This window comes from Cyprinus carpio, chromosome A1 (assembly GCF_018340385.1).
Source record: "Cyprinus carpio isolate SPL01 chromosome A1, ASM1834038v1, whole genome shotgun sequence".
Taxonomy (NCBI): domain Eukaryota; kingdom Metazoa; phylum Chordata; class Actinopteri; order Cypriniformes; family Cyprinidae; genus Cyprinus; species Cyprinus carpio.
This window is the reverse complement of record NC_056572.1, coordinates 34,981,889-34,995,912: the sequence shown is the minus strand read 5'-3', so window position 1 is coordinate 34,995,912 and position 14,024 is coordinate 34,981,889. Positions and strand designations below refer to the sequence as shown.

Genomic DNA, 14,024 nt, shown 5'->3' with positions numbered 1-14,024 from the left:
TACACGTGGGTGGGAATTAAACGCCCCTTTCTGCTGATGGTCAGACAAAAAAAAAGAAAAAAAAGATCAAACTGTCATCAGTTCTTCCGCAGTTCCTCGCGGCAGAATACTAGTCCTCTGCTGCTGCTGGGGGGGATTTCATAGCCTACCATATTTTCCAAACTGTAAAGTCACTTTTTATCATGATATATACTGTGATTTAAATAATGCATTTAACGTCAAATAACCTTAATGTAGACTTTTAAAAATAGGCGCATCAAGCAGCCTACTAGCTGTGTAGCTATTGGTTCATGTTTTGCGCTAAAGCAGTGCATTCTGTTGTTTTCTTTATTTTTCAACGGGACGACATTTTGTATGTACACAAATAAAAATATGCATTTTACCATATGACTATAAATGACAACTTATTCAATTATTTCCCCTCTTGAGGAACAAATCCAGGTGAACATCAACTAATTCTCAATATTAATTAAATAAACTGTTTAGATTGCTGCATATTTCCTGTGCACTTCAATACTGGTCTGTGCTTGACAGTAGACACGTTTTTTCTGTTTTATTTAACTAGGGTAACTAGTCAGATGTTGTTCTAAAGGCTTATTAGGTCTACCTTCTTTTTTTCCGAAACAGACACACAAAAATGTCCTGCTCGCACTTACCCATTTAATGGCAGAGAACGGTGACTTTCACTTTTCATTCTTTAAGCGGATGCAAATCTGTCATAAAATAATATGCATCTCGTGGCGTATGCTATATTGCAAACGTTCTGAAGGTATACAGTAAGGTTTGGTGAGAAACAAACCAAATGGCAATTAATTACATTTATGTAAATCTTGTGTTACATTCCTGTGTGCGAGTGCAGAAGTGTCAGACTAAATCAGACTACAGTTACTTTTTTATAGATTACATATTATTCACACAATAGAAATAAATGATTCATCGTTTATGATTCTCTCTAATTCCTCTTTTTTTTTTTTTTTTTTTTTTTAAATGTTCCTTTCTAAAATAGTCTACCGCTTATATACACCCTCTACGAACCCCAATTTGGGAAACCCTGACGTAATATAATGCTTAATGCACTTCATGTTGTTAATTACAATGAAAGGAATATATTTTCTCACTATTTGTATTTTTACATCATTATGGTACAAGATTATCCTGTTTAAAATCAGTGTGATAAACGAGTTAGGTCAAAAGTAATCAAAAAGTAATCTGACTATATTACCTAAAACGTGAAATGTAGTAGATTAGTTACTGACTACATTTTTTGTCATGTAATTTGGAATCAGTAACAGATTACAATTTGTAAGTAATCTACCCATCTCTGAATATACCCAAGTCAAAGCATTATTCTTTCCTTTTTGTATTAGTGTTTCAAATATTTATTTGAAATAATTAATAATAATTTATAATAATAATAATTAATTACTTAATTAAACAAACAAACTTACTGGGGGACCAGGGTAGGATATAGCCTGCCCTGGCATGCCCAGCTGAGGCAAAGCATAGAATTTATATCTTCACAGAAGAAAGCCCTAGGCTCTGCCACAGAACAGGTTGTGTCGAGCCATTCATTTGTCTGGTTGTTTGATAAGAAAAAAGATTAAATGTAGTTGCAATAAAAAAGTTTAAGCATCTGTACAACTGCTGCTGCAGCAGAGGACTAGTATTCTGCCGCGCGGAACTGCAGAAGGACTGATGACAGCATGGTTTGATCTTTTTTTTGTCTGACCAATCAGCAGAAAGGGGAGTTTAATTCCCGCCCACGTGTAGAAATCGAATATTCAAGCTGTTTATTTCATTTTTCTAACCCTGAACGAAAAACTAAAAATTAAGCCGAATTCTTGTTTTTTTTCGTTTTTTGCAAAAAAAATTAAAAAACGAAAAAGGAGCTGTTTTTAATTTTTTTACTTACAAAATTAAACAAAAAATCAAATGACCAAAAGTAATGCAACTACACTTCATCTAGGCCTATGTTAAATTTTCTTTATGGAACCAAATCATTTGACAATGACATTTTTCATGTTCTGGGAATGTTTTCAGCGGCAAGTTTTATTTTAGTTCCCAGAATGTTCTGCTAAAAGGTAGGATAACATTTTCTAAAAACATTCTAAAAATGTGTATTGATAACATTGTTAGAACATTATCCTCTAACATTCTAATAAAGCTTCCCATTACACTAGATGTGGACGTCCATTGCTCAGAAGTCAAATTTTGGTTGGAAGTGAAAGCCCAACCTTTGTTTGATGTCAAGCTCCAGCATAAATAACTCCAAAAACAGCATTACCAGCTTCACTTATTATAAACAAGATTGACTTTATTTCTGTCATAAATTTAAAAAAGTTCTTATTGAGATTAACTGAGGTTTAGATGTTGATGGTTTATTGAAAATAATAGTTTGGTTTGACGTCACCATTATGGTGATCAGTAGTTAGGCAGTATGACTCAAACTTTTGCAGAGTTGGATATGAAAGGATAAACTGGCATGCAAAGAAAGTGCAGCTTATGATGCAAATATGTTGACCATTTGTTATTTCCAAGTTTATGCATTGCGTTCATATCTTGGGTTCATCTTCTTGCCTGTATAATATAACTTATAAATAAACTGTATACCAAATTTGCTCTTTTGATACTGCTGTGATGATTGGACCAAACAAAAAACATTATTTGTTATATTTAACAATTAATCTTTTGAATTATCTTCAACTTCAACTATTGCTCCAAGAGGGCACAGATACCAGGGCTACCATCTGATCCATCTGAGAGACTGTTTTATTGCTTGAAAGAATCTGGAAAGATGCTATGTGCAATGGAACAGACCCTGTGAAAGACAGACACAGGCCCATAGAACAGACCTTTCTACCACATAAATTTATAGACAGACATTTACATAAACATTCATATTCCAGGACATTGTTTCTACTATTCACTTGAGACATGCACAATCATGTAACCCATGTAATCATATGTTCTTTTATAGTGTTTTGTCTATATATTAAAGGGGTCATATGATCCGATTTCAGTTTTTCCTTTCTCTTTGGAGTGTTACAAGCTCTTGGTGCAAAAAGAAGATCTGTAAAGTTGCAAAGACTAAAGTTTCAAATCCAAAGATATATTCTTTATATAAAAGGTAAGAGTCAATCACACCCTCCTAAAATGGCTCGTTCTAACATGTCTACATCACGATGTGGGAAGATTTGCATAACACCGCCCAGATGTTCACACAAAGAAAGAAGGCTTAACTTTTATTCTCACTGCTGCCACCGGTGCCATGTTGTCGTTATGTTTTGTTGTGAAAGCAAAACTACTTTGTTTGGCCTTCCAAAAGAGGACACAACTAGAAATCAGTGGTTAAGTTGTATTTACAACACTGTTTCAGAACAGTCCAACCCAAATATTCAGATGTGTGCAGCACATTTTATGGAGGATGAGGACTGTTTCCTGAACCAGTAGCCTGCAATGCCGGTGTCTGTTTCTATAAAGTGGGGCAGTTCCAACTTTGCAAGGACAGTCTGGCGATTCTGACTCACAGCCTGTAAGTAACGTTGCGTTTTTTATATGGAAATAATTTGCCAATGATGATTCAAACATGAGTTTTGAGCAGTGTAGAGTAGGCTTGTTGTTTCTCCGATCACAAATGCAGACATTATTTTATGTTTACGCAGCGCGATACGCAACACAACGTGTAGAAACACAGTATAAGTCATTATAATCAGTAATTATGTCCCCACTGGATGCAACAAATGCATCGTTTGTAATGAGTTTTGTTGGTTTTGTCTCGTCTAGTGATGTCCGGATCACAAACGAATCATTCTATTTAAATGGATCTTCTTACTTAAGTTATTCGGTTTATAAACGTGCCTGACACTCCCACTGATGTGAAATAAACCAGTATCCCGAGTTATTCAGTTACTCCTAACAGTACATTGACTGAACTGCTTAAAGAGAACCAATGATGGGATATACACAAGCAGAGCAGCTGGACTGAGTCTTGTCCTGTCGGTGTCCTGACATTTTATCCTGCACGTCAGATTTTCCTAAAAGAGTTTACTGCGCATGCGCACATCAATATTGCGTCCTTTTTCTCATGCTAAACAACAGTATTTAATGTATCTGCATTACTGTAAGGGTAGGTTTAGGCTTAGGATAGGTGTAGACTTAAATAAAACACAATCTAATAGGTAAAAAAATATATATATTGTTGGTTTCCTGTAGATGTATCCCTTCTAGCTTCAACCGAAAATATAACACATAATTACTGTATTTGCATTAGTGTAAGGGTAGGTTTAGGGTTGTGGTAGGTATAGATGTTAATAAACCATAATTTTATCAGTAGCATTTTTCGTTGTTGAATTGTACTACCCACTGTTTTAATGGGAGGTAGCAAAATCTGACAGGGTAGGACAAATTGATGTGATGGAAAATGCTCTGCTCAGATTTTGGCAACATGCTCTGAGTAGTACAATGAGGATGTTATTTCCCATACCCCGGAAATAAACATTTCTTTGAATTTTTAAAAAAAATCTATTAGCTGATCCAAATATTTATAATTAATCATAATGAGTAATGATTAAGTATTTATATCTGCCTTCTGAGCTAATTTGCTACACCACTTATTATCTTAATCCATAAAGCCACACATTTTTTTCTCTGGGGGAGAAACAGCTGTGTTGTTATCTTGGCAGCAGATAGTGACAATAAAAATGTGAAGGATGTGCTCCTTCAGAACGCAGCCAAAATGCCAGCAAATATAACACAAGTAATGACACAAAACATTACCAGCTGTGGTCGCCGTCTCTTGTGCAACAGTTGTTAAGGCCAAGTTAAGTGATAAGACATCTGAAAAAAATAAAAATAAAAATGATATTAATAATAAATCAACAAAATAAAAATAGCATAATATTTGAATATATTTGATAATAATAATATTTGATAATAATAATAAATCAACAAAATAAAAATCGCATAATATTGTAACAGAAATCAGTTGGTCGATCAAAGACAAAAATGGCCTTGCTCTGTTTAGATCGTATAGGAATAGTATGAAAATGTCTGAATTGTTTTTTCTAATTTTATTTTTATTTTTTTTGCACGAAACGCACCACAACAGCACTCTTCTGATGTCATACAGTTTCTTTATGAGGAACACACTGAAATTGTTTTTCACTCATAAATTCCTCTCCTGCAGTGTTCTGAAATGGACTAGAGAAGTTGAATAGAGTTGACTAAAAATGCTTCAGTTTTTTTCATCCTTTTTTTTAGTGTCATGTGATGTCAATTTAGCGTTAGCTTTCATAGTACGTTTCAGATCACTAAAAAGGGAGAATAAGTCTAAAATAACTTACATTTTCAGTGTTCCTCACACAAAGATTTCAAATATAATACACATATCATATGTACTAGAATGCTGCAACACTTCGGTGTTCACTACATTAGTGTCACATCTTTCCCTAACACCATGTGTCATACATATGGATTCTTTGGTCCTGAATAAAATAATGAGCAGAGGCACATATTAAGAGGGATTAATTTTAACTGGTTTCTCTCCAAAGATCATCAATCGCATTTTAATCATAGCAGGAGTCAACAGAGAGATTCTTTTATCAAAATAAATGAATGCATTTCTGATGCATGTGAGCACCTGATTCAAGAATTCTAGATCTGTAAATTTCTGCATAAAGGATTTAAACATGGTAAAATGTTGACACTCTTATTGATAGTTGCAAACATCATCAAATTTGTCAAAATATTCATTTCATATATTCATATATTCATTTACACACACACACACACACACACACACACACACACACACACACACACACACACACATAATTTTAAAAGCAAAAAACACTGTTCAGACTTACACAGCATTAGTAGGATAGTAGTTGGTGCTCTTCTAAAACCTATCATGAAATATGAAAAAAAAGAAAAACATTAAAAAACAAATGACATTTTATTGTATTTCTGGGTCTATATAATCTTGAGACAATTTCTTGAATAGTAATTTTGAGTTTGTGATAACTATATTCATTATGTTAATTTCATAAAAGTTTCTATAAAGAGTGATGCAACCATTACATATCTTTACAAGACATTTAAATACATACTTTTGTTATGGGAAGAAGCCATTGTCGATTTTGACAGTCCGGTGTATTTCTCTATATCCACAAATGAGTTCAAAGGATGAGTTTCCTTTAGAGTTACAGAATAAACAAATTAGCAATGGTATTGACACATGACTTACAATGAATGGTTTACATGTTACACAAGTTAAAATAGAGGCAAGTTTTCAACATTTATTGTCTGAGCATAAAACAATAATGGATGAAATGCTCTTAAAATCTTTAAGACCTAAGGCCCATTTCAGAAAGGAGGTAAAGTAAAAACTCGAAGTATGTTAACCCTGAAATGAGGGAAACTCTGAGTTTTTCATTTCAGAATGCAAAGTATGTCTAACCTGAGAAAGCAGGGTAAGTTAAGCCTGTTTCTGAAAGACAACCAGTTACCATGGTAACTTACACTGTGAACCTAACCTGGTTGGGATCAGGTTTTCTTCGTTAAACCCAGAGTTTCTTCATTAAACCTAGAATCTCCTCCCCCTTTTTAAAACATAAGCGATGTTTAAATACCATTCATTTTTAAAGGAGTCATATGATGCGATTTCAAGTTTTCCTTTCTCTTTGGAGTGTTACAAGCTCTTGGTGCATAAAAAAGATTCGTAAAGTTGCAAAGACTAAAGTCTCAAACCCAAAGAGATATCGCAAGCTGTTTTAGCATTTAAAACTTTGGTTTGACTATCCATAAATATAATTTAAGATAGGAACAATTGTATTTTGACGAGTCATAATTATAATTCGACTAGTCACAATGACAATAAGAGATATCTGCAATTATAATTGCACAAGTAAGAAATCGGATTAGAGATATCTTTAAATATGATTTCACTAGTCAAAACTCCATTTAAGATATCTGTAATTACTTTGTAGATATCTTCAATAGACGCTTCATACATCCACAAATGTAATTAGAGATATCGCTAATTCAGTTTTGGCTAATCACAATTATAGTTTAAGATATCTGAATTGCAATTGCTCCTAGTCGAATTGCTGTTGTGTGACGTCATAATAAATTTACACAGCTCCTCCCCGCTTAACTGCTAACAACATAATAAAAGTCTGCTTTTGTTGTCACGGAGAGAAAAGCTACTTTCATGGATTATTGGATTATTAAATAAATGTGGATGCAGCCTTGTGTGGTAAAAGGTCTCCAGCGTGTATGTGTGTATAGCGCTGTGTTTTAATTAATCATGTTGCAAAAAAGACAAAATGTAGTGTAATGTTCAATAAAGGCAGAAAATCACAAACTGCTCATCTGAATTTATTTATTATATATTTAGACAATGAAAAACAATGTTTTTTATTTATTTATTTATTTATTTATTTATTTAAAGAAAGGTAGTTTAATTTGCAGATTTTTTTCTCAGAATTGTGATATATAGACAATGCAAGATATACGTTTTATAACTGTGAGATAAAAAGTTGCTATTTCTTTATTTCTTTATTAATTAATTTATTAATTAATTTCTTTATGTAGAGTTGGAAACGAGCTTCCATAAATAGCCCACAAGGTGGGATTATTGTATTGTATTATAGCAAGAGATCCATGATGATGATATTCTGCTGTGTTCAGTAATGAGCGCCAATGTATTCTTTTAGGCAGCGGCTATTTGCACTAGGTGTAAATAGCATATTTTCTTAGCGATAGATTCTCTTTACACTAAGTGAAAATAGCAGTATTTTTTAACGATGTGCTATTTACACTAAGTGCAAATAGCTAAAGATTATATTTACACTGTTAAAATAGCAAGATTTTCTGCTATTTATACTACTTATTTCAAATAGTGGCAATTATCTGCACCTCAGTATTGTAGTACATTATAAAACAGTGAGTGTAAATGATCATTTTAATCAAATTTTTAAATGGATGCCACCTTACTGGGACAATAATGGTCTCCCTACACCTACCCTAACCCTACCCAATGTTTATTTTCAACTTTTTAATTATTTCCTTAATTTTTATTGAAAATAAACGCCTTTCCGATACGATATGAGATTTGAAAAAGGAGAAAAAATGTTTGGCAAAAGGCGGATGTGAACTCCAGTCGGTCACGTCAAAAAGCACACACTTTAACCACTAATCCACTACAACTGATGCTGATTTAGTGTCGTTTATCAGTATTAATTATGCTAATCACATGTTGGTGGGCGATAGTGTTAGTAGTCTCTGACAACAAGGCAGGCTTGTACATAGTGTAAATAGACACTGATTCTTTTGACATTTTATCAAATGTTGCAACGGCTGACATGAGGCTTATACATGTGTTTGTTTGCAAATAAAGGCTAACAAAATTTAATCCACAGCACACACGTCTCAACATTACGAAACAGGACAAAAGCCTATTTAAGTCCTCTCTGTATAGCCTACCACTTTTACACATGCTCCAGCTACATTTTTATTTCCATACTTCTGTATAAAACAGTTTTAAATCACCCAAAGACGCAGGACCTTTATTCTACAACTCTTAGATAAAACTGCGAATGACAAGAGTTTCCAAGCCAGGATTGGTTAAATAAAATGTTTAAGTTGGGGCTCAACAAAGGTGTATTTGCATGCACATTGTAGATATCTATAAATGTATTTTGACAAGTCAGATTGTTAATTCCACATATCTACATTGCAATTACGCCTAGTCACAAAGCTAAATGAGGATATCTCTAAATATAGTTCTTCCTAGTCAAAAATCTGATTGGGATATCCATAATTACATTGCAGATATCTTTAAATGGGTTTTGACTAGTCATAATTCTAATTCAAGATATCTACAACTGTAATTTGACTAGTCATAAATGAATTGCAGATATCTACAAATGTATTTTGGATATCATTAAAATTTTTGAATTAAAGATATCTTAAATTGTATTTTGACTAGTCAAATCATATTTAAAGATATCTTGAATTGGAATTACGACTAGTCAAAACTCAATTGAAGATATCCGAAAATATTTTTCATTGGAAGTTAATGGAAGATTATGACTAGTCGTAATAACATTGTAGATATCTGGAATTACAATTGTAATTATATTTATGAATAGTCAAAACCAAGTTTTAAATGTTAAAACGGCTTGCCATAAAGAGATATTCTTTATAAATGTTAAGACTCGTCCACGCCCCCCTAAAACGCCTCGTTTAAACACACCCAACATGTCTACGTCAAAATAAAACCCGACAAGTCACGTATATCAAACCGTTTGAGTAAACAGATAGCCTTGGCTTAAACCATGCAAGTGATAAATTAAGTGATAAATTAAGTGATAAATTAAGTGCAGACACAGCATTAGATAAAAAAAACTAAAAAAAAGAATTACTGAAGAAAAGAGAAACACAAGAACTACAACTGACTTAAGACACAGCCTTAGATAAAATAAACTGAAATCAAAATACATTAAATCTCTCAAGATCTGATTAAACAACCCCACAAACAGCATCACCAGCTCCACTTATTAATAACCAGACTGACTTTATTTCTGTCAGACGTCTACAGAAGATCTGATTGAGAATTAACTAAGGTTTAGATGTTGATTTATTGTTTCATTTGAAGTAACCATGTTTAGAGATCAGTGTTTGCTTTAGTTGGGCTCTTGACCCTTGACTTCTGTCTTAATTATTTATTTATTTTTTTCCTCTGGCTGTTGTAGTCATGAGTTGCTGAAACATATTTGTTATAACTCAAAAGTCCAGAGAAAATATCATCAGAATCAGGTGTTGGCTGTTATACTGTATATTAGTGATAATAATCATCAATTATTGAACTGTTCAGACTTTAATCTCTGATTAAATAGGTGTTGTGTAATTAGTTGGATTGATTATAGTAAAAGTGATTCTAGGGTCCGTGTGCCTTCGTATAATTCGTTTTTTGATTTAATATTGAAATATGAAAAATTAAAAAACTGCACATTTTTCGTTGTTCATTTGTCCAAACAAAACGAAAAATAAAGAATTTAGCTTAATTTTTTTCGTTTTTACGTTCAGGGACAGAAAACGAATAAACAACTTGAATATTCGATCTCTACATGTGGGCGGGAATTAAACGCCCCTCTCCGCTGATTGGTCAAACATTACAACATAATAAGAGTCCTTAACATAAGAGTCCTTCTACGGTCCATCTCTTTAACACTGTGAACAACTCTGAATACATGAAACACCATTGTAGCCCCCCTTTAACGGGTTTATTTCTACTACATTTTATCTCATTCTCTTCATCAAACATCCATTTTTAAGAATAGCTTGACACAAACCATACCTTTTGGTCCTTTGGAACACCGCCTGTTTTATTAATATCCACCTATCCAAATCTGTCTGGCAAAGCTGAGCGACCTGAAGCGGGGAGAATGTAGCAGCCTATTGTAGCGAAGTGCAGACCGCTATCAATTTATGTGAACATAGTCATAACTTTTGTTTTAGACAATATGCTGCATTTAACACAAAAAAAAAAACAAAAAAAAATGACATATGAAAAGAAATTAGCACATCTATTCTTTTTTCTATTTTGAGTTTTATTCATAGAGCACTTTATACAAATTTAGGAAATCATATGTTGTTATCCCACTGGCATGGGACTATTTGTTCGTTTCAGTGATTGAATTTAGTGAAATGTGAATTTGACGTCATGAATTGAAGGTAAACTCATTTGAGTTATAAGACCATAGCCAAACCCTGAAATAACACTTCGAACAATAAAACAGAGATCAGTGTCAGAAATTAACTTTCCCATAAGGGGCACCTGATTTTTTTTTTTTTATATACAATAGGCATATATATATATATATATATATATATATATTTACCTTTTACCTTTTGTATGTCATATTTAATGTTAAATTCTTACTTAAAAAAAAAAATAGAATAATGTGACAATAGGCTGTTACCAATTAAATCAGTATTCAGAGATATAGAACCTGCGTCTGAAGATGCTTTTAGATGTATTTAGAGTTTAATGCTGATCAGACGGCTGTACGTGCCTTTACATAGCAATTACAAATGTATAATGAAGTAAGATTAATGTTTTATACAACATTTTTAATACAGAAATATGAACAAAATGAAATTATTTGAAATGAAATGAAAATGAAACTTGAATTATGAATGTAATATCACCACTAGGTGGCGGTATTTCATCATGTTAATAAAGGAGCCTTTTATTCAATCTATTCGTTCAAAATGCTTCATTAATTCAGAAATAAAATCAAGTGGCTGTCTATAATAATTGCTCAGTGAATTGTTGCCTATAATAATGGGTCTTTCAAAGACTGATTCAAGGAACGATACACCACTCTATGCACCTACAGGGAGTCAGTCACACATGTGGTCATTCTCTCAGTTAGCTGGCCAACACCCAATATTAATTAAATAAACTCAGCTTATTGTCTAAAAGTACCTATATGTTCACATAAATTAATAGTGGTCTGTGCTTGTCTAGTACATTCTCCCCGCGCTGCAGTGCACAAAGGTGTGCCAAAGATGTATAGGTAGTTGTGAGTGCAAGTACGAAGTAAATTAATATTTATGAGATAAACTAAATGTTTCACTGTTAGGTTGCAGAATTTATGCATACACAAAAGAAAGCTCTGTAGGCTCTGCCTCTGTACGGTTTGTGTCAAGCCATTCGTTAATCTGGGCTTTCTCCATAATGATTGATCTAAGACCTTAAGAGCGTTTTCTACGAGTCATTTTACGGTTGTTCGCTATTGTTTCACGTGCGTTTCCCAAAAATGCACTTAACGCAATAGCACATAGCCGTGCCTTAAATGCTACTTAGGAGTTGCTATCCGTTTGTCAAGTGCTGAAATGTCACCTTATAGAATGGCTCATAATTGTAGTACACGCTCGTTTATTTAAATGTTAACCTAATAATGCTGCGTTCCAGACAACTAAGATTATTATATAACAATATTATATTATTATGGTATAGTCTATAATATTATACTTTACATAATAATAATAAAAATAATAATAATAGAAAGAGAGAGAGAGAGAGAGAGACGTTATTTCCAGATCCAATACATGGCTGTATTTTGTGTACGTCAGCAAGTCATTGACAGATTTTTTCCCCCCAGTCTGTAAAAAGCATGTTTCCTTCGTTACTTATTTTATTCATTTTTTGTTCAGTCATTTAATTTAGATGTATTTCTATTATTTTCTGCCCTTTTTTAATTATTTCATTTATAAAAATAAAAAAACGAGTTATAACGTGTACAGTAAAGTACAATCAAATCATTATATTGTAATCACATTGCACTTGAATAAAGTTAAAGGTGTAATCTGCCGACTGTCCTGCAGGTAACCGCATAAATCTGTTCTTATGATGCACTTAGGGCTTTATTATTACTCCAGAGCACTCATAGATCTACGATTAATTTCACATGCAAGATACAAAACGAAAAATCAAGAATTCCCTTCATTTTTTTTCGTTTTTACATTCAGGGACAGAAAACAAATAAACAACTTGAATATTCGATCTCTACATGTGGGCGGGAATGAAACTTCCCTCTCTGCTGATTGGTCAACTAAACATTACAACATAATAATAGTCCTAAAAAACATAATAAGAGTCCTACCCTTCTACGGATTCTTAACGTGTTTATTTCTACAACATTTTATCTCTTTCTCTTCATCAACAGCCAGGAATGCGTTTCCCAAAAGCTCATAAAAACGATTGTACTAATTACCTTAAAATTACTAACTACTACTAAAAACAAACAAAATAAAAAATCATCATAACATAAAACATTTAATTAGGCCTGTCAAATGATTAATCACGATTAATCACATCCAAAATAAAAGTTTTTGTTTACATAATATATGCGTGTATGCTGTGTATATTTATAATTAAAAAAAAAATAACACACACATGCATGTATATATTTAAGAAAAATATGTTATGTTTATATATTAAATATATTTATATATAATATAAAATATAAGAATATAAATATATAAATGTATATACATGTAAATATTTTCAAAAATTTACTGTATGTGTATGTATTTATATATTCATAATAAATATACACAGTACACATACATATAGTATGTAAACAAAAACTTTTATTTTGGATGTGATTAATCGCGATTAATCATTTGACAGCACCACTTTTAATAATAAAAGTGCATCATAAGAACAGATTTATGTGGTCACCTGCAGGACAATCGGCAGATTACACCTTTAACGTGATTATAATATAATGATTTGATTGTACTTTACTGTACACGTTATTTCTCGTTTTAATATATATATATATATAAATGAAATAATTAAAATATATATATATATATATATAAATGAAATAATTAAAAAGGGCAGAAAAAATAGAAATGCATCTAAATTTAATGATTGAACAAAAAAATTTATAAAATAAGCAATGTATGAAATATGCTTCAAAGACTGGGGGAAAAATCTGTCAATGGCTTGCTGACGTGCACGAAAACCAGCAATGTATTGGACCTAGAAATAACGTCTCTCTCTCTCTCTCTCTCTCTCTCTCTCTATATATATATATATTATTATGTAAAGTATTATATTATACACTATACCATAATAATATAATATAATATAATTTTTATTATATCCGAGTTGTCTGGAACGCAGAATTATTAGGTTAACATTTCAGGTTAACATTTCAATAAACGATAGTGTACTACAATTAGAGCCATTCTATAAGGTGACCTTTCAGCACTTGACAGACGGATAACGACTCCTATAGCACTTAAGTAGCATGACTGTGTTAAGTGCATTGTTGGGAAACGCACGTGAAACAATAGCGAACAACCGTAAAATGACTCGTAGAAAATGCTCTCAAGGTCTTAGATCAATCGTTATGGAGAAAGCCCAGATTAACGAATGGCTTGACACAAACCGTACAGAGGCAGAGCCTACAGAGCTTTCTTTTGTGTATACATAAATTCTG

The 14,024-nt window shown here is 32.5% G+C and overlaps 1 protein-coding gene across 1 annotated transcript in view; it reads right to left on the bottom strand.

The window, feature by feature from the left end:
• The window catches only part of LOC109101233 (adhesion G protein-coupled receptor E3-like), a 30,394-nt gene extending 27,124 nt beyond the window's left edge, over positions 1 to 3,270 (bottom strand). Inside the window, exon 1 of the mRNA XM_042766943.1 lies at positions 3,253 to 3,270. Within this exon, the coding sequence (XP_042622877.1) occupies positions 3,253 to 3,270 (18 nt within the window). The remainder of the gene's footprint in view (positions 1 to 3,252) is intronic.
• Between the last annotated feature and the right edge of the window lie 10,754 nt (positions 3,271 to 14,024).